The sequence below is a fragment of the Elephas maximus genome, chromosome 4, assembly GCF_024166365.1.
Source record: "Elephas maximus indicus isolate mEleMax1 chromosome 4, mEleMax1 primary haplotype, whole genome shotgun sequence".
In the NCBI taxonomy this organism is placed as follows: domain Eukaryota; kingdom Metazoa; phylum Chordata; class Mammalia; order Proboscidea; family Elephantidae; genus Elephas; species Elephas maximus.
This window is the reverse complement of record NC_064822.1, coordinates 104,480,909-104,505,628: the sequence shown is the minus strand read 5'-3', so window position 1 is coordinate 104,505,628 and position 24,720 is coordinate 104,480,909. Positions and strand designations below refer to the sequence as shown.

Below are 24,720 nucleotides of genomic sequence, written 5' to 3'. Positions count from 1 at the left end.
ACACTCGTGGCCAAGACAAAGAACCTGAACAGATGGCTGGAACCTTTCCGTCCTGAAGAGCTGTGCACAGAGAGTGGCTCAGCCCTGGTGTGTGTGGGGGGGGGGGGGGGGGGAGGGGAATAGGCCACCCTAGCAGGGACATACGTGTATTGCAACCCGAGTTCCCTTTCTGTTGGCCGGCCCCGGTTGTCGTTTCTGTTGGTTTCCTCCACCTTCTAATGCCCCTTTCCAGCCCTTCTTCAGTTATTGCGGGCTCTGCTTCCCTGGCCTGGGTGCTTCTAGAAACTCCAGGTTCCAACACATGGGACACCTGGAATCTAGGCAGGCTGGTGCCCCTGGGTTTCGAATGAAGTCTCTGAGGAAGTTGCACTGCTTTGGAAGGAGAATGTCTAGGGCCTGGGGAGGGGTCAGGGGTTTGTGGTACCGCCAGGAGCCACCGGCTATTGTGTATAACAACTGTGCACTCCCAGGGTGCTGGGTCCCTGATTAATACACCGCCCTCTGGTGGCCTTCAGGAGAATTCTAGGCTTACTCTTGGTTCCCTTGGAGACCAAAGGAAAGAATGCTACAAGGATGGGTGGATTGAACCGGTGCAAAGAAGCCCTCCTCCCAGAGGAGGCTAGAGATGGTGGGTGGGGCTTGTTAAGCTGCCAGGACTAAGCCACGGGTGTCGGGAGCCCGCGAGGAGCCCACCTGCCTCTCTCTGAGAAAGCCTTCCCAAACCTTGGCAATTTTGCATCGGTGGTACTTGCTTTAGCTCAGTGGCTCCTGGAAGTTGGAGTTGGAGTTGTATCCTGCAGGTGTCCAGATTTCCTTCCCATCCAAGTTGCCCTTCACCTCTCTCACCCTTATGACCTGGTGACCAGTGTGTGAAAGCATATTTTAGAGTTCCAGGTAGTTCTTGATAAAGGCAAAACTAAGAAGTGGACTACGTTTGCCTTTCATGCCCTTCCACCCACCATTTCATTTCACTCAACTCACGCCAGGTGCCTGTTGTTCTCCAACGGGCTCTCAGAAACATACCCCAAGCTGTAAACCTTTCTTTCTTTCTTTCTGAATCTGCCCTTGTCTCCCTCTATCAGATCCTGATGTCCACCTGTCATGTCATCCTGGGTGATGACTAATCTGAAAAACTAATGACCCTTTCTATGTTGATGGGCTCCTTGTTTTTACATCCCTTCCCAGGTAATGCATATATCTTAACAGTGATGTGCCGAAAATAAGGCCTTTAACCATAACAGTGATGATTCCTAGTATCATAGTAGGAATTACATCCTGTAGGGCACTTCCCAGGCCCGAGGCTCACTTTTCACACCCTACTTCCATCCCTCATTATCCTTGTCCCTTTGAGGCACCTCCCAGTGCCTTAAAAAAACCATGACCTGCCCCCTAGCAGCAAAGGGCACCATCTCCGTAGAGCAGGCCATATACTCTTGTGGCCATGTGCTACCTCTTCTCATTCACAAAACCAGCAATGAGGATTAGGGAAAGAGCATGGCTTGGAATTCAGACATTGTTCTTGTTGTTAGGTGCCATTGAGTTCATTCTGACTCATAGCAGCCCAAGTGACAGAGTAGAACTACCCCAAAGGATTTTCTTGGCTATAATCTTTATGGAAGCAGATTGCCAGGTCTTTCTCCTGAGGAGCTTCTGGGTGTGTTCAAACTGCCAAACTTTAGCTTAACCATTTGTACCACCAGGGCTCCCTGAAGTCAGACAGAGCTGGGGATAATGACACCACTTGACAGGATTGTTGGCAAGATCAGTATATGTGCCCAATATGGAATAGACACTCTAAGTGTTTTCTATACTGTGTCCATTTCTCACTGTCTTCGCTGCTTTCTGCTGTTTACTTTTCACCACTCCACTAAAAGCATTATCAATGGTTCCCAAACTTTTGGGGGGTTGTGTTGCATCTATAATTGATTTCGTAATACTCCTTTCTTCAGAAAATTCTGTGAAACAGACAGATTTTTAATGTTTTTAGAACTAAAGTAGAATTAAAAATAACCTTGTTTTGAGAATTCCCAGAACATTTTGTGATAACCTTGGTGAAACCTCTCAGCATACTGGGAGACTTGAGAACCACTGCTCTAAGGTTCAGGTGAACTTTTCATCATGCAGAATCCAGCTTTTTTCCTTTCCTTCCCTTCTTCAAGCAAGATTTACTGAACATCTACAGCACAGCTCTGTACTAGGCCCTTGAAAAACACACAAGAGCTAAAGAAACAGCCTCTTCCCTGGAGAAGGAGACACAAAGAATAAAATGGTTAACTGACAAAGCAACACTGTTGCTTAATCAAGATGAGTTGAAGAAGAAGTAAATGCCATACTAGTACAGAGAAGGACTTGAGGAGAATAGGATGTTGAAGCATGTGTAAGTGGAGGAGACAGGACAGGGCATTCCAGGCAGAAGGGATATCAGGAGCAAGGACTTGGAATCTGGGATGAAGATGTGTAGCCTAGCAAGAGCAGGAGACTCTGGGAGACACTAGGAAGTGTAACTCTATGGAGCTAATGTTTATTGAGAGATTACTAGGTGCCAGGCCCTGTTCTGGCATTTCATGCATGCTCATGCATTCTTTCATTGGATCCCCATAATAAGCTTTGGAGGATCGTGTTATTGATGAAGAAATTGAGGGAAAGAGAGATTTAAGTCACTTGCCCAAACTACCACAGCCAGTAAGTGGTGGAACTGGAGCAGCAGTAACAAGAAGTAAGACTGCCTTGATGAGTGGGGCCATACCATATGACATCTTAAGTTGTTTTTGATCCTGGGTCATTCCTTTCATTGAGTCCGTAATAAAGCTCTCCCAGCTTTTTGACAGCATTTATTTCTCATTTTCATCGGCTCTTCTTCCTGCCGGGATGGCCGAACACCCAAACTAACTCCCTAACTAAAGCTACCAGCCATCAGTAAAGGGAATAAATATACTGGTACAGTTTCTGGCAGGAATCCATGGCAAAGAGGTATACCATCACAGAAAGCATAAGAAGACTCTTAGCTCCTTTTGAATCTGAGAAAGAGAGGGGAGATTGAGCTTCTAGAATTGTTTGAGGTAGGAAGAGACCAGTGCTAAGATGGGGTCATTACTTAGTGAAAATAATCAACCCTCCTTGAAAATATGAGCATTTCAGATCCAGAACCCTGATTGTTTATCCCTGACTGTGTTTTTGTGGTCTGTGCTATATTGAAGAAAGGTTTCCTCTCTGGCTGGGAGACTGAGGCAGCTGTCTGTGGAAAAGAAGGCTATGGCTGGTCAAGGTATTTCCCTAGAAGGGAGGGAGAGATTCTGGTTGCCAGCTAGCACATTCAAACCTTTTCCCTGTTACTATCTCTGTATGTGACTTGGTTGGTGTATAAAAATGAACATTCCCCATGAGAAGTGATATCTTAAATTCAGTAATGTTTTATTGAGTGTCCATTATGTGTCAAGTATCGTGCTGTGCAATGGGACTGTCTTAGTTATCTAGTGCTGTTATAACAGAATACCACAAGTGGGTGGCTTTAACAGAGAGATCCATTTTCTCACAATCTAGTAGGCTAGGTCCAAATTCGGGATATCAGCTCCATGGGAAGGCTTTCTGGCTCTGGAGGAAGGTCCTTCTCATCAGTCTCTCCCTGAACTAGGAGCTTCTTCTTGCAGGAACCCCGGGTCCAAATGACGTGCTCTGCTCCTGGCACTGCTTTCTTGGTGGGATAAAGTGCCCCGCTTTCTGTTTGCCTCCCTTTCCTTTTATCTCTTGTAAGATAAAAGGCAGTGCAGGCCACACCCCAGGGAAACTCCCTTTACATTGGATCAGGGATGTGAATTGAGCAAGGGTGTTACCAAACCAAAAAAATCCAAACCCATTGCCACCGAGTCAATTCCAATTCATAGTGACCCTATAAGACAGAGTAGAACTGCCCCACGGGGTTTCTAAGGAGTGCCTGGTGGATTTGAACTGCTGAGCTTTTGGTTAGCAGCCTTAGCTCTTAACCACTATGCCACCAGGGATTCCAAGGGTGTTACATCCCACCCTAATCCTATTTAATCCCAGGCAGAGATTATGATTTATAACACATAGGAAAATCAGAAAATAGAGGACAACCATACAATACTGGTAAGCATGGCCTAACCAAGTTGACACATATTTTTGGGGGACACAATTCAATCCATGACAGGGAATATGACAATAAAGTCATACACACAGCCCCTTCTCCATGACTTTTACAGTTAAGTCAGCAAGACAGGCATTGCATAAGTGGTTAGAAGGATTGTGTGAAACACAAGAGTGTTGTGAAAGAGATGGAAAGTGACATTTAAGCTGATCCGTGAAGGATGGGTAAGTGCTGTCCAAGAGTGGGAACAGTATTACAAAGGCCTGCAGTTGTGGAGCAAAAGCAAGACGAATCTGAGGAATATTAACAAGTTCAATATAACTGGAGGGAATTATGATTCAACTTAAGGATTCTGAATTTTGTCCTGAAAGAAATGAGAAGCAACTGTAGAATTTGAAGCAGGTAAATGGTGTAATCAAACTTATATTTTAAAAAGAGAATTGGTGATTGGACAGGGCTTTTTGGGTAGTGTGTCTTTATTTTAAGTAGGCTGGTCCTTATCTGAACATCTGAGTGCCCCTGCTATATAGTTCAAATCACAAGTAGGAAATCCCTCCCTCTAACACGCTATGGGAGCACATGCTAGGGGGCAGTGTAGGGAACTTAGAGTGAGATAGGATAGGATAGGAGCTGAATCAAAGGTGATTATCTCAGGCCCTGGTTTCCCTTCTTTCTGAAATCTAAACTCAAACTGTCCGTTTCTCTCCTTGGGACCACATAACCTAAGAACACAGTTGTCCAATTTCAAATCACATGGCATCCAAACAGAAGTCCTTGAAACTGGGGACTCTTTCTGCTCTTCCTTTTTGCTTTTCCAATATCCTTTCAGCAGAGCCTTGGCTTCACTTGGAGTCGATGGCCCCAAACTGAGACAGAGCTGCTACCCTGAGAGCCAGATCTGGGTTGAATATTGCAGCTGCCCAGGGAACAGCTGGTTAAGCCCTCAGCAGCTGCAGCAACTGGGATTTCTCCCAACATTTGAGCTGGAATTAATCCCATTTCCTCTACACACATCGCTTCCTTGTTCTAGTTCCTGGCTAGTCTATGGTATCTCGTAGAATCTTTGAGAATAGATGTTGCAGATCTCTCCCTGAACTAAGCCGAGGCCAAAGCCAACCATATTCCTCTTCCAAAGCATCTTGGGACCACCAGAGGAAGGAGGGTGTGGGTCTCTCTCTCCCATGGATCTTCCTTTCCCTCATTCTCTCTATCCTTCAACAAATTGGCTTAGACAGAGAATTCCTTTGAAATCTCTGATTTTGAATAACTGTTAGAATTGTCTAAAGATGAAGGGGCTTCATTGGTGGGGTGGGGTGGTGGATTTCCTTTATCTCGTTAAGACACTATACCAAGTCCTCGAAACTAGCCGTGCGAGTGTCACAAGAGGATCAAGCGTTATAACCTGTGGTTGTCACTTTTAAACATGTGATTCTACAGTTAAGAACAATAGGACTGTATATTCTGTTTGATACTATTCACCAGCTGTGTAACCTTGAGGAAATCACTTGGTAAGAGATTCCAGAGGCCACAAAGAGATGTTTCCAAGAGGCTGGCAATAAAGAGTGCTCTGAGATTGAAACAAGGCAAATCAACACATAAAGAGAAAAGGCAGTTCTTCCCAGGTCCAGAAAGTTGACTTCTCCCCTTACTCCCTCCAGCAAATATTTATTAAGTCCCTGCGAGAACCGGCAGGTTTTGTACTATGCTAGAAATTTTTATTTCATTTTATTTTTTTGAGAAATAGGCAGCCATTTTAATGGCTTAAATTAATTTAATTAGGTTTTAGTTTGGAGGAGTGGTCTGGTCAAATTTGCCTTTAAAAAGATCACTCTGACTACTGAATGAAGAATGAATTAGAATGGGCCTTGTGGTTTCAAAGAGGAAAGCAAGAAAAGAGGTAAGACACGATGCTGGCCAAGAAAAAATGTTGACAATAGAGATCAAACAAAAGACAATTTCAGGAAATATTTGTAAGGTGGAATTGATAGGACTTGGTGTTTGACCATGAGCCCTGATGGCAAAGTGGTTAGCTCAGGGTGCTAACCAAAAGGTCAACAGTTCGAATCCACCAGTAGCTCCTTGGAAACCCCATGGATAGTCCTACTTTGGGTCACTATGAGCCATTATCAACTCAGTGGCAGTGGGTTCAGTTTTGGGGTTTTGGTAATAGGATAAGGGAGGGAGTGAGGAAGTAGAATGAAAAGTTTTCTCTCAATTTTATGAGCTCGATACTAATTAACTCATCTAAAAAAAAAGATTGTTTAAAATAAAAGAGTAATCAATTAACCAACATCAATCTATTAATCCAAAATGGAATATAGTGAATGGGGACTCAGTCAAGCAGAATTGTTACTGTGTGCCCAGAACTGTCTTGGGAAGGAGGTACTGAATGTGGTCACTGTGATGGGACAGGGATGGTTCTTTAGACCTCCTCCCTTTATCCTAATTTTCTGCTCATCAGGCAACATTCTGGTACTTCAATACAGGATCCAAGTAAGGGAGTGCCTGGATAGAGTACTCAGGCATCCTGGTTATTGGAAAGGGAAAGCAATGAATACATTGGCATCATGGGACCCAGATAAGGCTCTTGTGAATTACTGGGATCCTGTCCCAGCACAGGAGCATTTGGAGGTATCCTGAATGAATCCATTTCTGTAGCCTACCAGAATGAATGCTCTTCCCAGGAACACCTTTCTCAATGGTGTCATTGCTGGGGTCCAGATCATCTATCTGCCTTCCTCTGGCCAAGCTGTGAATTCACTTTCAAATATTAATAATAATTATTATGGTGGCTTTGGGTTAATGAACAGCAGCTCTTCCTCAGTTGAGTGATAGGGATATCACATACGTTATCTCATTTAATTCTCACTACAGTTGTGCAAAGTATTTCATCCAGGAGGGTTCTGAATTGCGAGCAACAGAACCTCAGAGTGACTGATTTAAGTAGATCATAGAACCGCTGGGAGGGTTCGGGACCCGGATTCAGAGGCTATGCTGCCAGAAACGAATGCTCCAAACCACAGAACCAAGCCAGTGGAGGCAGCGTGGCAACTGCCACCAAACATTAGACACTGCAATTTGCAGACCAGTGCCACTGACACTGGATGCTGGAAGCCACTGTGAAACCACTGCTACTGTCCACCCTGGAACTCAGTCTTCCTGTAGGCAGCCAGATTTAGGCAGCCAGAAAGAATAATAAGTGTCCACTACCATGTTGTCCTAACCATTTCATAGGTGAGAAACTGAGGCTCAGAGTAGTTAAGTGTCATGGATTGGATTGTGTCCGCCAAAAATTTGTGTCGACTTGGTTAGGCCGTGATTTCCAGTATTGTGCGGTTGTCCTCTATTTTGTGATTTTCCTGTGTGTTATAAATCATGATCTCTGCCTGTGGTTAAAGAGGATTAGGGTGGGATGTAACACCCATGCTAAGATCACATCCCTGATCTAATGTAAAGGGAGTTTCCCTTGGGTGTGGAAGAGATAAAAGGAGATGGAAGCAAGCAGAGAGTTGGGGCCCTCATACCACCAAGAAAGCAGTGCCAGGAGCAGAGTGTGCCATTTGGACCCGAGGTTCCTGTGAGGAGAAGCTCCTAGACCAGGGGAAGATTGATGACAAGGAGTTTCCTCCAGAGCCGACAGAGAGAGAAAGCCTTCCCCTGGAGCTGACACCATGAATTTGGACGTCTATCCTACTAGACTGTAAGAAAATAAATTTCTCTTTGTTAAGGCCATCCACTTGTGGTGTTTCTGCTTATAGCAGCACTAGATAACTAAGACACTAAGTAACCTGCCCATGATCACACAGTGAATAAACCAAAATTTGAAACCAGGTCTGGTTAACCGCTAAGCCCACCATGTTTTGCTGCTGTGATGTGCTTCACTTTTCTGGGCTGCAGTTTCCCAATTTATAGTATGGAGAAGAAGTTGCACTACATCAGTGATTCTCAGAGTGTGGTCCCCACACCAGCAACCTCGGCATTATCTGGTAACTTGTTAGACATGCAAATTTTGGGATTTTACCAAGATTTACTGAATCAAAAACTCTGGAGAGGGGCCCAGCAATCTGTGCTTTAACGAGCCCTCCAGGTGACTCTGATGTGTGGTCAAGTTTGAGAACCACTGTACTAGACGACCCCTAGGGTCTAACAGGCTATGATTTCATTATTTTGTAAATTGCTGATTGTGGCCCCTGGACTGAGCAATCTTCCTTTAGAGACCCAAGCACTTCCTCCAACTTTTCCTGACATACTCCATGCTGGCAGAAATCAAGAGTAGGGGGAAGACCAAGGAGAGAACTGGAATTACAAAACAGGCAGAGAAGATGCCTGCATATGTATTCTGGTTATTTTTCATGGAGTGGGTAGAGACATCCTTAACCAACACATCAACCCATGCGAACATCTGGGAGATGCCTCAAAATCCATATATCAAAACGGAATGCGTTAAATTCACTGGCCCCGCTAAAAAATGCCTATTCTTCTTCACATGTCCTCTAATTCTATAAGTAGAATTGGCGTCTTCCTCCACTTTCTCCCATTTAACTAGGTCATCAACTTCATAACTTCTGTCTGGAGTGTCCTCATCGTCCTCTCTGTCATTAACCTAGTCCAGCCCTCATCATTCCCCTCTTGGGTACTGGCTTCCTAATAGGGCTTCCTGCCTCCAACCCCAGGCCTCCTGGGTACATCCTCCACAAGGCCACCAGTGTGATCCTTAAAAGCACAGTTCTCCTTATGGTACTGCCCTTCCTTCCTCCATCCCTCCCTCCCCAAAAAAGAAAATACAAAGGTTCAATTGCTTATTGTGTGTTTCCCAAACTTTGCACTATTTTCATAACTATTTCCATAGTCCCTTACCACATATATGATTGTTTACCTAATATTTTTCTCCAATTCTACTGGCTTTTTTAATTACCAGCTTTAGCCTCTTCTAAGCAAGAATATTTGTGAAGTCACAGTTTTGGCATTCTAGTTATTATTTTTTTTCCTACTACTCATTAAAAAAAATGACATGACATAAAATTTTCTTTAAAAGTTTATGTGTTACTAAGTCATCTTGCGTATGACTAGTGGTATATTTTGAGAACCCCGGGCTGCTGAATGAAAGTCAAGTTCTTAAATCTGGCACTCAAAGCCCTCCCTAATCTGATGCCAGACTAATTTTCAGCCTTAACTCTCACGCATAGCCTGTGCTGCAGGTACATTGTCCACCCTGCATTTCCAGAACACACTATGTTTTCACTCTTCCTTTAGCATTTTGCCTTCTCAGGCTTTAAGGTCCAGCTCAATTGAAACCTTCTATGATTCTTCCAGATGGAATTAACTGTTTTTCCCTCTATGCTTCTAGCTTCTTACACTGTGATGTGAGATTTAATATAATTTGCCTTAAACCTTTACTTGAAGAATTTTTCATTATGTGAGAGGTATATCATTCAAAGTCCTTGTAGGAAACAGACGGCACACTCAAATGGGGTATTGAGGAAAATATAACGAAAAGACTGTTTATAAAGGGGTGAATGAGGTAAAGGGGTACCAAGAGTGATGGAGCATTCTCCATCTGGCATCAGTGGGGAGACATTACTACCATAGGTCTGAAGGGTCAAGGGGAAGGGGTTACAAGAACCCAGAGAAAGCTGTAACTGTAGTTGTATAACAGGGTTGTGGCCTCTGATAGATGAATGTAACCACTGCCAAAATGTAGCCCAACAAGAAGCGAATAGGAGAATAAAGACTCTGACCGTCTCTCCTCTACCCTACAGTCTCTGGCCAGTGCCTCCCATTAGCTAAATACAACTGGAGGTCAGAGGGCACTCATCCAATCTATAAAGTTCGGCTTCCCAGAGCATAGAACAGGGTTGAGAAGGCTGAAGAGAGGATCTGCAGAAGCAAACCAAAGATGCCAAGCTAGTAAGAACCATAACGCTAAAGTTTGGGTCTTTAGTGAAAGGCCTCCAGGTCAGGAAGGAAAGTGACAGAGAGCATCTGAAAGCAATTTATTAGCTAATCTAAATCTAAGAAACATAGCATGTCTACGTCTTATCTTAACTCTATATCTGCATATGCTAAAAAAATGTTGATAGCAAAGCGAGATGATTATCCATTTTCCTAATTAGAAGACCCAAAATAAAAGGAGCTGTTTGGTCAACTTTTTTTTTTTTTATTATGCTTTAAGTGAAAGTTTACAAATCAGTCTCTTATACAAAAATTTACATACACCTTGCTATACACTCCTAATTGCTCTCCCTCTGATGAGATAGCACAGTACTCCCCCCACCCCCGCCCCGTGTAGATTCGGGTAGCTTCTGGACACCTCTGCCCTCTCATCTCCCCTCCAGACAGGAGATGCCAACATAGTCTCATTGTCGACTTGATCCAAGAAGCTTGTCCTTCACCAGTTTGAGCCAACTTTTAGGAATTAAACAGTCAAATGTATACTTATAACATTACATATAAACTAAGTTACATATAACTACTAACCCATTGCAGTTGAGTTGATTCCAACTCATAGAGACCCTATAGGACAGAGTAGAACTTCACCATAGGGTTTCCAAGGCTGTAATCTTTACAGAAGCAGACTGCCACATCTTTCTTCTGCAGAGTGGCTGATGGATTCGAACCGCCAACCTTTCAGTTAGCAGATGAGTGATTAACCACTGTGTCACTAAGGCTCCCCTAGTTACATATACATACTTAAAAGCACATATCCTATAAAATAATAGATTGATTTTGCTGTTTTTCCATTTCAAGAATAATTTTATTCAAGCTCTTTATATTCATTTTCAATATCAGTGTTTTTATGATCACCAGAACTTCTCTTGAAACTTAAATGTGATGATGGAGGTGAAATTAACTTGAGACCATGAGGTGATAAGCATGAGGAAAAGGTCAAGAGAACTGCAGATGCCAGATCTGACATTATACAGACTCATGGCACTTACCTCCAGTTTTGCTACCTGAGAAAAATAAATCCCTGTTTAAGCGATTGTTACTTGAGTTTTCTGTTATCGCAGCCAAATACATTCTTAACATTCAAGTGACTACAACAATAAGCTGAATATCAGAAAATTCAGGTTAATGTAGGTTGGGTGCTCAACATCAAGTTTCCAGCAACAGATGTCGTAGATGGTCTCATTGTCTACCACGAAGATACTTCAGAAGAAAGGCCCAGCAGTTTGTTTCTGAAAACTTAGCCATTGAAAACCTTATGGAGCACAATACTACTGACACATACGGGGTCCCCATGAGTCAAAATTGACTTGACGGCAACTGGCACAAATGTCATCTTCTCAGACTTTCTAAGATCTCATATAAAAAAGAGGAGTATCATACCCCAAGTTACTTTCTAGCCCATTAATATCCTGTTGTGTTTTTTAAATTTCATTGTGTTGTTGTGTTGCTGTTAGGTGCTGTCAAGCTGGCTCCTACACACAACAGAACAAAACACTGCTTTGTCCCGGGCCATCCTCACAATCTTTGATATGCTTAAACCCATTGTTACCAACACTGTGTCAACCCATCTCATTGAGGGTCTTCCTCTTTTTCACTGACCCTCTACTTTACCAAGCATGATGTCCTTCTCTAGGGACTGATCCCTCCTGATAACGTGACAAAGTGTATGAGATGCAGTCTTTCCATCCTTGCTTCTAAGGAGCATTCTGGTTGTACTTCTTCCAAGACAGATTAGTTTGTTCTTTTGGCAGTTTCACTGCAGTTATTACTTTTTTTTTTTTTTTTGGTAACTTATGTATTGTTTGCTTGTAGATTGTTGGTCTTCACCTGAAAGAATACTTGTTTCTTGAGAGCAAAGACCTTGTCTGTGTTGCTCATTGTTCTGTTCCCAGAACCCAGAAAGGTGCCTGGGACATGGTATTTGTTCAATAAATATTGGTGATGAATGAACCAACAGACCCAACTATCAACCTTAGGGTTGTTGCCAGTATTAAATGAGATAATGCATGAAATATACCAAGCACATTGGCTGGCACATAGTCGTTGTTGTTAGATGCTGTCGAGAGTAGAACTGCCCCATGGGGTTTCCAAGGAGCAGCCGGTGGATTTGAACTGCCAACCTTTTGGTTAGCAGCTGAGCACTTAACCATGACACCACCAGGGCTCCTGGCACATAATAGAACTCTTCCCTTCCCTAATCTCCTATACCAAATTCTTTAGCAAGTCAGCTTGACTTCAGCTTCAAACATGTCCTGAATCTCCACTTAATTTCATCTCCACTACCACTATAGCCAAGCCACCAGCATAACTATCTAGACTACAAACAACAGTCTCCTAGTTGATCTCCCTACCTCTAATCCATTCTCCATAGCCAGGGAGACCTTTCAGAAACACGTATCAGATTACGTCATGCCCCTGCATGAACATCTTCAACAGCTTCCTCCTGTTGCCATCAAGTAGATTCTATTCTGACTCATAGTGACCCTCCAGGACAGAGTAGAACTGCCCCATAGGATTTCCAAGGCTGTAATCTTTAAGGAAGCAGACTGCCATATCTTTCTCCTGCAGAGCAGCTGGTGAATCCGAACCACGAACCTTTTGGTTAGCAGCCAAACAAGAGTTTAACCACTGCACCACTAGGGCTTCTCAACAGCTTCGTAACAACAACAACAAAAAAAACCCAGTGCTGTTGAGTCAATTCCAACTCATAGCGACCCTATAGGACAGAGTAGAACTGCTCCATAGAGTTTCCAAGGAGCGCCTAGTGGATTCGAACCGCCTACCCTTTGCTTAGCCGCGTAGCACTTAACCACTACGCCCCCAGGGTTTCCCGACAACTTCCTAGGTACTTAGAATTAACCCAAATTCTTTCACCTGACCTGACCTCTGTCTTCCTCTCAGACTTACCTGATTTAGGCTCACTGGCTTTTTGCCCCCATTCCTGGGATTTACCAAATTTATTTCTACTTTATGATCGTAGCATTGGTGAATTCTTCTGTTGGAATCTACTACTAGTTGGCTCCTTACTGCCATTCAGATCTCAGTTTAAATGGGACTTCCTCTTTTCCTCTGAGAGGAGGTATCACTAATCTAAAGTGGTCATTTCTTATCACCTCTTTTATAGCACTGAAGACTATCTGATATCTCCTTGTTTATATGTTTGACTTCCCCCACTGGGTTTTAATGTTCATGAGAACAGTAACCTCTTCAGTCTTGTTCAGTGCTCTGTTCCCAAAGCCTGGAGCATAAAATAGAGCTCAATAAATATGTTGAATAAATGAATGTATTGAGGATTAAGATGATGATGACGACGATACCTCATACGACTTGGCCACAAATTCTAGCAATTTTTCTAAGAACAAGAATTGCCATTCAGAGGTTAGATTCTGGAAGACTGGGGAAATCTGACGACTGTCACAAAAAGGTCTGGGGCTGAAGGCTGGGGGAAGAGAAGGGAATATATTTAAATGTTGGCCTTCTTTCCCCATCCAAAGACCCCAGTGGCCTTGTAAAAGGGAGGACTAGAGTCATTTGACCAGAAACTCCAGCTCAGACACAGCGGGCATTTCCCATTCGTGGTTCTTCACAGCCACTCCGCTAGTTGCAATTGCGCAAACATCTCTAGGACCCCGGGTTCCTTTCTGTTTCTTTATGAATGAGCCGGCTCCAGTCTGCGCACGCGCAGCTCCCAGCTCTCCCGCTCCACGTGAGACCCACCCTTCCCTCCTGCTCGCGACCCCGCCCTTATTCTTTCTAATAGACCAATGGGGAACAACCTGGGGGGCGGAGCTCGGAGCGGCGCGGCAGTGTAGTTCCCTCGGCGCCGGGCTCCCTCGGTTTAGTCGTGCAGTGTTGTGATCACGTGGCCGGCTCCGGGCGCGGCGCTTGTTTTGGTTTCCCTATAGCTTGGCCCTGGCAGCTTCTGGGTGAGCGACTTTCTTGCACGGTTGCCACGCCCGCTTACACCCTGAGCTCCTCTTCTTCGGGCTTTCTCAGCCTGCAGTTCTCCAAGCCCCTTGGGGCGGGCTCCTGCCATGCCGCTGGTCCGCTACAGGAAGGTGGTCATCCTCGGATACCGTTCTGTAGGTGAGTCTCCGCCTTGGGGAGAGCACGGACGCACCGCGGCTTTGTGGCCAAAGGGGGCGCTCTGTCGCGGGAGCCCGACCCAAGGAGGAACGGAGACATCGTGCGAACGTTAGTGTAGAGCAAGGATTGAAAGGGTGGAAGAGGAAGGGCTGGGTGGGATGGGGTGGGGACCGCTGCAGGGACCAGGGGCACGCAACGGTTAATGTAGGATTGGCTACAGGAACAGTAGAGTGATTCCCTCGGCTACGTTGGGGGTGGGAGTAGGGTCAGGATTTGGTGCAGGGAGCACGGTCTGCGTAGGGCTGGTGGTCGCAGGTGCCCAGGATCGGGGCGGACTAGACGCTAGGGAATCCCGAATCTCCTGGGGGAAGGGAAGGCTGCGGGAAAGCCTTCCTGCGGCGCCACTGGTTGTAGTGTAGCTGATGTACAGAGACCCTGGGTGAAAAGAGAGTGGCAGTAGGCAAGGGGAAGGCATTCTTGGAGCACTCACAGGCTGGGGTGCTAATTGGGGGTCCCTGTTAGTCCAGGGCCAAAGACTGAAAGGTCGGAGGGTGTGAATGTGAATGGGGGATTTGGATACAATTACCACTGCTCCCCACAGGGAAGACATCTTTGGCACATCAATTTGTGGAAGGCGAGTTCTTGGAAGGCTATGATCCTACAGTGGAGAATAGTGAGTAGAATTCTCTGTTAGTGTGACAGGGCTAGGGCTCCACCCAACTCCATAATGTGGAATTTCTCTGGTGCCAAGGGTCTTATTTAATTAGACATTAAATCCTTTTCACACAATCCTGTTCTGTGAGTGGAGCTAGAGTTTGGATCTTGCAAGATACTGTGTCCAGGGTGGTGTAGTTGTAGACAATAAGAACCCTAGCATTGTCTTTCCAGTTTCCTGGAGAGCTCCCTGGACCTGGTCCATCCATTGTTACCCCCAGGGTTAAGATTGTATGGGGGCACATGTTGCTAGCCCTACAAGGCCCCTCATGGTCGATTTTTCTTTTCAGCTTACAGCAAGATAGTGACTCTTGGCAAAGATGAGTTTCACCTACACCTGGTGGACACTGCAGGGCAGGTACTAGTTGGGGTAGGGTAGCCGAACGTGGCAGTTCAGCCTTGGGAGGTGAAGTTTTGTAGCCTCTGAGGCTTATTTGAGAAGTAGTATTAAAAGTAAAGCATTTTAGCAGCTAGCAGTGTGCAGGGCTCATTGGAGCTACATTATAAATATTTGTTGAACAGAAGTAACTGGAGTAGGGAGGGTCCCTGGGGTGGAGTCCCACCAACCTTTGCCACCTGAATGGTGTAGATCTAGGTATTGATGTTTCTATTTCTTATCAGGATGAGTACAGCATTCTGCCCTATTCATTCATCATTGGGGTCCATGGTTACGTGCTTGTATATTCTGTTACCTCTCAGCATAGGTAAGTGAGAAAGGCTGTGAGTGGGGGACTTGTAGGACCTGGGTCTGTCCCAGATTTAAGGTTACAGCTTTATATCTGTGTTTGAAGCTTCCAAGTCATTGAGAGTCTGTACCAAAAGCTACATGAAGGCCATGGGAAAACCAGGTAAGTGGCCCTGGGGGACAGAAACATCCTGTGGACAAGAGGGGGTGGAGGACAGCAGAGGGGAGAATGGTCCAGTTAGGGAGGACACGAGTACTGCCTGGGCTGATGGGGAGTTGTTCAGCCCTGATGTGACTGACGTGAGGGAGGTTAGGGTCCATGAGGAATGGAAGGGGATCTTATAGTGACTGCTGTTTCCCTACAGGCTGCCGGTGGTGCTAGTTGGGAACAAGGCAGATCTCTCTCCAGCTAGGTATGTGAATCTCTGCTGCTCAGGATGAAGGAAAGTGAGCTGGGCCAGGAATCACCCAGGCCCTATTCCTGCCGCTGCCACAAGTTTTGGCAAATCATTTCATCTCTGTTTCTAACTTGAGGGTTAAGATGAAGTACCCTTCTATCTCAAAAGCCATAATTTCCCATAGGGTACCAAAATAACACTGAATGAATGAGGAGTAAGGAATAGGAACGAAGTGGGTGGAAAGTATTAGCCCTGCTTCGTCATAAAAAAGACCACAACTATCACTGCTTGGAAAAGGAGAAAATAAAGAATGGAATTAGTCGTGAGCTCTCCCCCGACACAGAGAAAAACAGAGAAGTCAACAACAAAAGATTTCTCAATTTATTTGTGTATATACATCATCACCCCAGGGAGCCAGCTCCACTTCAGGAGTTCCCAGCTCCCCTTACCCAGCCAATATCCTACAAGCCTTTGTCCCACATTCACTCCTCACTCCTTTGTTTATATCTTCTTTCTTAATCCTCCTCCCAAACCTTGGGAAAGTGGGGTAGGTCAGAGGAGGTCTAGATTCTAAAGATGTTGCAAACAACATGGGGGGACATTGCCATCTTCCATCTTCATGTCCTGAATTTGTTTCCAGGGAGGTCCAAGCAGTTGAAGGGAAGAAGCTGGCAGAGTCCTGGGGCGCGACATTTATGGAGTCATCTGCTCGAGAAAATCAGGTACTTGACCTGGCCATTAGCAAGGTAGAGGGAGTAGTACTGTTTTTCTCATGGCACTTCTTAGTGGTGGGGATGGTGGGGAAGTGGGGTGTTCACCTCAGACCTGGGTAGTGTTGGCATGAACTAACTAACCTTTGCCTTGAATCTCTATCCTTTGCAGCTGACTCAAGGCATCTTCACCAAAGTCATTCAGGAGATTGCCCGTGTGGAGAATTCCTATGGGCAAGAGCGTCACTGCCGACTCATGTGAGCCTTTGGGCATGGGGTAACTGCCTTATTTCTGCCGCTGGCATTTGCCAGGCTCCAGTGGGGCATACCCTCAGGACTTCACGGGTATGGTTGCCAGCTGCGTCCCTAGCCCTCTGGGCACACAGTCTGGTACACTCATGTTTGCACACTTTTCCCAGGCTCTGACGGCCTGGGTGTCAATGTTTACAAAGGGGCAAGGATGTCTCATAGGCACTGGCCTCTAGCCCCCTGTTTTTGCTAATGAGTTCTGTTACAGCCTGCAGTACTGGGGTATGGGTCCTTGACATTCTTTATCCAGGACTCCTCCTGTGTAGGTTTTGGGTGTTGGCTAGGTAAGGGGAGCTGGGGCTTCCTGAAGTGGAGCTGGCTCCCTGGGGTGACAATGTGTATATACAAATAAACTGAGAAATCTTTTGTTATTGACTTCTCTGTGTCTGGGAAAGCTCAGGACTAATATTAATCTTTATTTTCTTCTTTCCAAGCAGTGATGGCTATGGTGTTTTTGGTGATAAAGCAGGACTAACACTTACCTCCCACCTTGTTTCTATTCCTTACTTCTTATTCATGCAGGACCATTACCGTAACACTTACTACTTGCCTTTCCCACCTTTTTGATCTGTTGGCTTCTCTCTACATAGGTATCAGTTGCCACTTGGCTGCCACTGCCATGCATGTTTGTAGGCAGACAATGTACTTCTTCTGGTTCTCAAGATCCCGTTAATTACAGAAACACCGCCCTCTAGTGGTCAGCTGCCACATGCTGGGACCTAGCTTCCATCCTGGAGCAGGCATTTGTTGGAACTCAGAATGGTAGGGAAGCCCCTCATTCGTAATAAGGTTAAGAATTAAAGAGTGTGGAGGCAGGGACTAAAGTGTTGTGAAGATTTCGGCTCCCCAAGAGAGTTGAGCTGAGGAATGAAGTAAGAAATAATGCCCCTGGTGTATGTCAGTCTCCCCTCCCTCCCCATGTCCTAGTACTTTTCATTAATATGGATGTTCTTTGCTCTTTTCATAACTTGGTGACCTTTTCATACCTTTCACACCTTTGGACTTGTGCTACCTTTTTTAGTTGTCAAAGGCTATTGCTTTTGCCTATTCTTATTGACCTACCATCTCAGTTCATTGTCCATCTGGATAATGTTTCAACTCAGAAGGTTTGGTCCCATCTGCCTCTACTTTTCCAGTCTCTCTAACCCCCCAGCCTTATGGCCTAAACTGGCCTAATACCTCCCCCAGGGACTTGTAAGGTTGCCTGAATAGCAGCTTCTCAAGGTGGGCATAGACCTCTCCTGCCTACTGGAGGAGCCTTAGTCCGAGGCACTCTGTCAATGCCCTTAGATGGGATAGACGGACAATATCTAGATGTGCTTTTTAGTTGTAACCTTATCAGTGCTTGGCTTCAGGCTGGTCAGGATTGTAACTGGGGGTGATGGTTTTTCATGCTGATTTTCAAAAGTTCTGCCAGTGGCCTTTGCTTCTATGATCCAGTGCCTAAAAAGAAATAAGGGCTGCTGGAAGGATATCCAAAGAGCAACCTCAGTAGCATAGGAGTCTCTTTAGGGCTGTTACCACCCTTTCTCTTTATATTAGACTTAGGTCCTTTTGCACATCTGACCTGGGATACTCCTGCCCTTCTGCTGCCACTTCTATGAGGTCTGGGGTAGACTTGCAGACATCTGAGGTTTTCCAGAAGTATATCAATATGCAATTTCAAGGCATGGTGGCAGCAAGGTATAGTGGCTAATAGCTAGGTTGGAATAGTGAACTTAGCTGTGTGACTTTGGATAGTCACTTAAACTTTGAGCCTGTTTCTCATTTATAAAGTGGGGTTAAACCTGCTTCAAAGGGTTGAGGTGAGAATTAAATGAGGTAATGTATGTAATACTTAACATAGTTTCTGATGCATAATAAGCCCTTAAGAAATGGTGTCTCTCAGTCAACCACTGTTACTATTGGAGCTCTTTTTGGTGAGCAGCTGCCTCTCCTTGTTTCTGAGTGCAGAGAGTAGGGAAGGGCCTTCCAATGTCCAACTTCTGGTTCTTGGTTAACTATTCCACTATACCTGGGACAGGTGTGGGTTCACTGCTGGACTTTTTTAAGTAGACCTGGATGGTTAGGAAGAGATAGTACTAGTGTGTCGCTGGCAGAGGACGTGCCTAATCCTAAATCCTCCTATGACCCTGCACAGTAGGGATTAAGGTCTCCTGTACTATCCAGTATGAAAGCCATGAGTCACATATGGTCTTTTAAATTTAATTTTGTTAAAATTAAATAAAGTTAAAAATTCAGTTCCTCAGTTGCACCATCAACATTTCAAGCACTCAATAGCCACATATCGCTAATGGCTACCATACTGGACAGTGGATATAGTGCCTTTCCATAATCACAGAGAGTTCCATTGGACAGCACTGCAAATCCTTTCCCACAACACTAGTCGTGGGCCAAATTTGCCTGCCTCTTTTTCATATCCTCCTTAAAATTTTTTCAATCTAGAAAACTCATGGCCTTTGGTTTGAATTCTGGCTCAGCTTCTCACTAGTGTGGTTCTTTGGGCAATTTTACCTATTTTAACCTCAATCTCTTCATCTATAAATGGAGATAATTCCATATAATTTATAATGAGGGTGAGGAATAATTTAAGAATATATAAAGTATCTAGCACATAGTTGATTTGTCTGCTCCTGCCCACTCCATGGGCCCTTTCTCTCATCCAGCCTTATGGGGGGGGTGCCTGCAAGGAGTGTGTTTTGGGGATCTTGTCCAGGATAACAATACTTCAGCCAAGTAGCAGCAAGGCTCCAAGGAACATCCCCTCTGTTTTCTAAAAAATGGGGATACAGGTCCTGAAGATTCGGAGAGAAAGACTAGGTGGGCGTGGGGGGGGCTCCCAGAAAAGGGAAACTCTACATTCGTATGTTGATGGGGCGGTGTATGTGGTGATTTGTGGAGCCACTGACAGTCCTTCCTCCTCTCATGAAGGGGTTTGGGACCCAGAAGTAACGACTTAGGGACTCGTTCTGGCTTTCTTCGGGCCCCCGAGCGTGGCAAGAACCCACCCTTCCCAGCGCCAGGCTCCGTGCCTCACTTTCTCCATTTGTGGACTCCAGTTCCCAGGATGCAGAGCAGCGGCCAATCTCCTGGCTCTTCTTCCATCCCCCTCCCGGGAAAGATAGCCCCTGGACACGGCACGGGGGTTGGAGTTTCAGAGACCGATGAGCCCAAGGAAACGGAATTAGAAAGTGGCAGGAGTCCTAGTTTAACTGCCTGGGCAATAAAGGAGGCAGTTCCGGGGCCAGGGCGGAGAGGAAGGGGGCTTCATTCCCACGTGTCTGCACAGCGGCCGGCTCGGCGCAGTCGGGGTTAACTCGTGGCGGAGGGATTCCGGAGCGTGTGCGTAGAACTGCAGAGTCACAGCCTTTCGTCCGAGAGGGCCGTATCCCTCCGCCGCTCCGCTCCAACACAAAATAGGGCCGCGTCTTCTTCTTTCTCCCCTTCTCGAGTGGGGTTCCCCAGGTAAAAGGCCCCCCCGAATCTCGCGCCGGAGTCTTCACGAATCTCCACGACCGCTGCCGAGATCCCGGGCCAAGAAATAGCCCCTTCGCAGGAACCACCCTACCGGCCGAACAGGAGGCGGAGGGGGGGGAGGCGTAGCGGCGCCGCGCTGCACTACTTTCCTCTCCGGTTGCAAATGGCTGCCTCGTTCCCCACTTTCCGCTCAGTTTCCTGACCCCCAGGCGCCGGGAGCCGGGGTTGGGCCATGCACCTCTAGGCCCCCCGCGATCATAGCCAGCTGGGGGTCGAGGAGGTGCCGCCGATCAGAGCCGGCCTGGCCGGGGGCGGGGCAGCTCCTGAAGCCAGAAGGGGAAGGGAGGCGAACGCAGGGCCCGGAGCGACCGGCTGGGAGCGGGCAGAGGGCTCGCACCGCCCGCCCCTTCCTCTTCCTCGCCCACCTACCCTCCTCCCTTCCCCGGGGGGAGCAGAAGGTGGGGGGCTCGAAGCCGCCGAGGGTCAGCGCTCGGAATCGAGGAGCCCGGCGCTGGGTGTGTGTCAGGTTCAGCCCCGCGGCCCCGCCGGCTCCGTGTCGCCTTAGCTCGCCCGGCCCCGGGGCGCCGGCCCGGGCGGGGAGAGGGGCCCGGCGCTCCTGCAAGGGTCTCACGTTCCATCCGGGCCCGGCGCGGGGCGGCGCGGCATTCCTTCCGGGCTGCTGGGGAGGCGCCTCGACGTTCCATCTGGAGAGCCTCGACGTTCAGCCTGAGCCCGACGCGGGCGGCCGGGGCGCTGGCCGGGCCCTGGGACTGAGAGGCCACCCGGCGACGCGGATGCGGAGCTTGCTCGCCCAAGATCAAAGCCACCGGTGCTCTCTTTGTGTCCGCTCGGGATTCGCCGCCCTGGGGCTGTCCATGGAAACCTAAACTGCTGGAACCTAAGGCAGAGAATCCTATTTGGCTTCTTGCTTTTTGGTGGGGAGGGAGGGTGGCCACTCCGACCTGGATTTACCGTTCTTGGCCCCCTTAGGCCCCCCCGTGCGGGGGGCGGCTGTGATCGCTCTGGCGGTTGGAGGTCGGGGAGCGGCCCGGGCTCTGGCCATGTTCTCGGATGAGGATTTCTGGATCGCCCTGTGAAGAGGTGAGTGAACTCCGCCCGGCCAAGGCCCAGAAAGGGTTGGACTGGGGGCGCAGCCAGATGGACTATCTTGGCCGGAGCTGGCCCTTAGGTTGGAGAAGGGGGTGCCAGAACTGAGGAGGGTTCCGTTGGCAGGGTCTGTCAAGAGAACCTGAGCCAGTCGCCAGGGCAGAACTGAGGCCTGGTGTCTTGGGGTGTGCCTCTTTAAAGACTGGGGGTTCGGAGAGCCACGGGAGTTTGGGAACCTAGCCAGATCGCCTCTCTGCCTGTTTATTTTTGCGTTGAGGGGAGCTCGACTAAACTAGGACCCAGGCCCTGATTCCACCACCGATCCCAGGCTGCCGTTTCTCTCCCGGGGTTTCTTGTGGGCCTTGGGAACAGAACAACTTGGGATGGGGGGAGGGTACCACTGCCAGGTCAGAGTTACTGCCAGGTTGGACTTTAAGGCTGTTCCTACCCAGCCGGGGCACCCAAAGCGGTCCTTGGGAAACTCAAGCAACCCCAGATCCTTCACCAGGTATTCTTTCATTGGGCAAAGGGAAGAGTGTGCAAAGTGACTTGTGTGATGAAGGGGGTGACTGGGGCCAGAATGAGGCGGGGCTGGGGGTAGTTCTGGCCTTTCTGTTCAACTAGAAGCTACCCGTCTTTGCAAAGTGACCCCAGCAAGGTCTAGTGCTGTCTTAACCTGCTTTGCTTCCCTTCCTCTCGGGATGGACATAATCTCCAGGGGATTATAGAGGAGGCTGTTGAGATTTGTTCCCTTCGAATGTGGGCTGCAAAAAAAATGGCTTTTGTCTCCCGCTTTCTCCAGGGCTGATGTGGAAAGCTGGCTGCCCATGAGCCCCTGGCCAATCCTGCAAGCCCCTCCCAGACCTCCCCGGGCCTTTTCTGACCAGGGAGTGTGAACTGGTCCTTAGATCCTGTCCCAGCCCTGCAGAATAGGGTAGCCTGTACCTCTTTGGAGGGGAAATGACCTGACCAGAGCTGTTTCTGCTGGAAGGCAGTGTTTTCAGTGCTGGGAGGAGGTGCTGGGGTGAAGGCATGTGTATGTGCGTGTATGAAGGGTGTAGCATGAGCCTCATGCCTCTGGACCCTGGGCTGGGACAGCCCCTCTCACACCTGTCATACTACCCAGCAGGGATTTGTCTGGTACGTTTTGCTCCCTTACTGCACCATTTCCAACATACACACACTCAATCTCTGTAAGCCTGGTCCTGGAAAGGGGGAAATTAGGGGCTTTGCTCTTGAAAGATTTCTGGGTGGTAACTCTGAAGGAAAAGAGGTGGCACAGGATGGTGGAGTGAGGTAAGCTGTCACCTGTGCTCTCTGCCCCTGCCTTCTATGGAGGGCTTATCTTATTCTCTGTCTTCAAACAGCTTCCTTAGGAGGGACTTCTTGTTAGCTGTGACTGACCCCAGGATGACCCAGGAACAGCCTGGAGGGTCTACAGGGCCAGTGTTGCCATTTGGATCCTTCCTGGAAGGCTGACCCAAAATGGGGGTGGAGAGAGGTGTGGTTTGATTCTCAGGCTGGGAACCAGGAAGTCCTGAGTCCTGCCTAAGAGCTGTTCACTTAAGGGCCTACTTGAGCATTTCACCTCTCCAAGCCTCCTTTCCCCCTTAGCTGGGATAAGGAGTTGAAAACTATTGGTCTGGGATGGAGGCAGGGAGGAGAGTAGGTTAAGATAAGTCCTTACCTTCTTCCTTGCTGCTTTGGGCCTCTTAGACCTAGGACTAGGTGGAACCAGCAGTTTTACTCTCTGCATCTGTACCAGTTCTCTGGGATGTCTAGTTCCTCAGAGGAAGCCTGGCTAGACCCTACCTAGCCTAGCTGAGGTCTTTTCCCTTGGTGTACCCTGGTGTATTTGTGTGTGTGTGTGTGGTTTCTGGCTGTGAGTGATGGAGTAGGGGGAACCTGTGGTCTCTGTTTTGTTCTGTTGAGGGGTCTGCCTGATAACTGTAGGACTCAGCATTGAGGTGCAGGTGCCAGACTGCAGGGGAGGGAAAATAGGGGCTGAGGGCTTAGGCTTCTTGGGGGTATTCCTAGGTTCTTTTTGGTGCAGCTTGGAGGATACTTTGCTCCTTGCTTCTTGATCTTTCATCTTCCATAGGTCCAGTGGGGCTCTGACTTCAGAGAGTGTCAGTAGTCTATCTTCCAAGGCTGGACAAAGGTGGTTTCTGTACCTCCTTAAGCAGGGCCAGACTTACCAGCTTGAGAGGGCTGTACTCGGAGGAGGGCAGAGGAATTTGTCCCTCTGGCCTTGTGTGAGGCGGTCCTCCTCCCACCTACTGTATTATCACTGTTGCTTTTTATTTCTTTCTGTTTGTGATTCCTTTGGCCTCGACTTTGAGAGCAAAGGGGGTGGGGAATCTTTGGGGACAATGGTGGTAAGATATAGAAAGATGCAAACATTTAGGAAATTTGGAAGCCCCTTGGAACCTCTTAGATGTGATCAGGCCTTGAATGATTGAATAGGAAGAGAGACCTGGCTTGTGCCCTGTCTTCCAACTCCCACTTCCCATAGGTGGTTTTTAATGGCTTCTTGAAGTTCTAGAGCAGCTTTCCTGTGGGCTGGCCAGATGACCACCCTGCTTTGCTTTCGGGTGTGGCAGGTTTGGGAAAGAGATGATCTGGGGATGGATGCTTCACTTTCCCTATCTAGTAGATTCCGCGAGTGCAAGGGGAATAAAGGACAATAATTCCCTTTCCTGTGACATGTCTCAGGAAGGGAATTGCCAATCCTTGGAAATGGAGTGTGAGTTCAGGAGGAGTGATACTGTCGTTTTTAGGTAATTGATTTCCTGATCTTGGGTACCTTTTGAGGGTTCCCCTTGTCTCATTTGCCCCAGTCACTCAACTCCAAGGGGTGGGTGGACTCAGGTATTATCCTTCTGGCTTGGGGAGAGTAGTTGTCCTAAGGTAGATGTGGTCCCTGTGATTAAACAAGAGGAACAGAAAAAGCGACAAATTTCTCAAGCTTTTATTTAGGGTTTTATTTTAGGGATCCCGCCACCTCCTCTGAGAACACTGGATACTATTTTTCTCTGCTTAAGCCCCTGCCCTTCTCACTAAAGGTGTTGGCACCTCTCCCTTACTCCATTTTTCTTTATAGGATCCTTTTCCTGCTCTCCAATTCTGATAATCTTGTTATTCTCTACTCTTCTCTTTTTTGTACTATCTTAGTTCTCTTAG

General features: G+C 47.3%; 2 protein-coding genes across 17 annotated transcripts in view; both read left to right on the top strand.

Moving 5' to 3' along the window:
- The first annotated feature begins 13,901 nt into the window (after positions 1–13,901).
- RHEBL1 (RHEB like 1) lies at positions 13,902–17,305 on the top strand. Of its 2 annotated transcripts, XM_049883020.1 has the most exons (8): positions 13,902–14,137; positions 14,739–14,810; positions 15,142–15,209; positions 15,473–15,555; positions 15,643–15,699; positions 15,902–15,949; positions 16,575–16,656; positions 16,817–17,305. In XM_049883020.1, the coding sequence occupies exons 1-8, from the start codon at positions 14,086–14,088 to the stop codon at positions 16,904–16,906; spliced, it is 552 nt and encodes a 183-aa protein (XP_049738977.1). In that variant the 5' UTR covers positions 13,902–14,085; the 3' UTR covers positions 16,907–17,305. The 2 variants fall into 2 exon arrangements, with proteins under 2 accessions (XP_049738977.1, XP_049738978.1); XM_049883021.1 differs by lacking the exon at positions 14,739–14,810.
- A 4,136-nt stretch (positions 17,306–21,441) lies between these two features.
- KMT2D (lysine methyltransferase 2D) overlaps positions 21,442–24,720 on the top strand; it is a 37,818-nt gene continuing 34,539 nt past the window's right edge. For all 15 annotated transcript variants that reach the window (XM_049882974.1, XM_049882966.1, XM_049882967.1 and 12 more), the window contains exon 1: positions 21,442–21,531. The gene's annotated coding sequence lies outside the window, so the exon portion shown is untranslated. The remainder of the gene's footprint in view (positions 21,532–24,720) is intronic.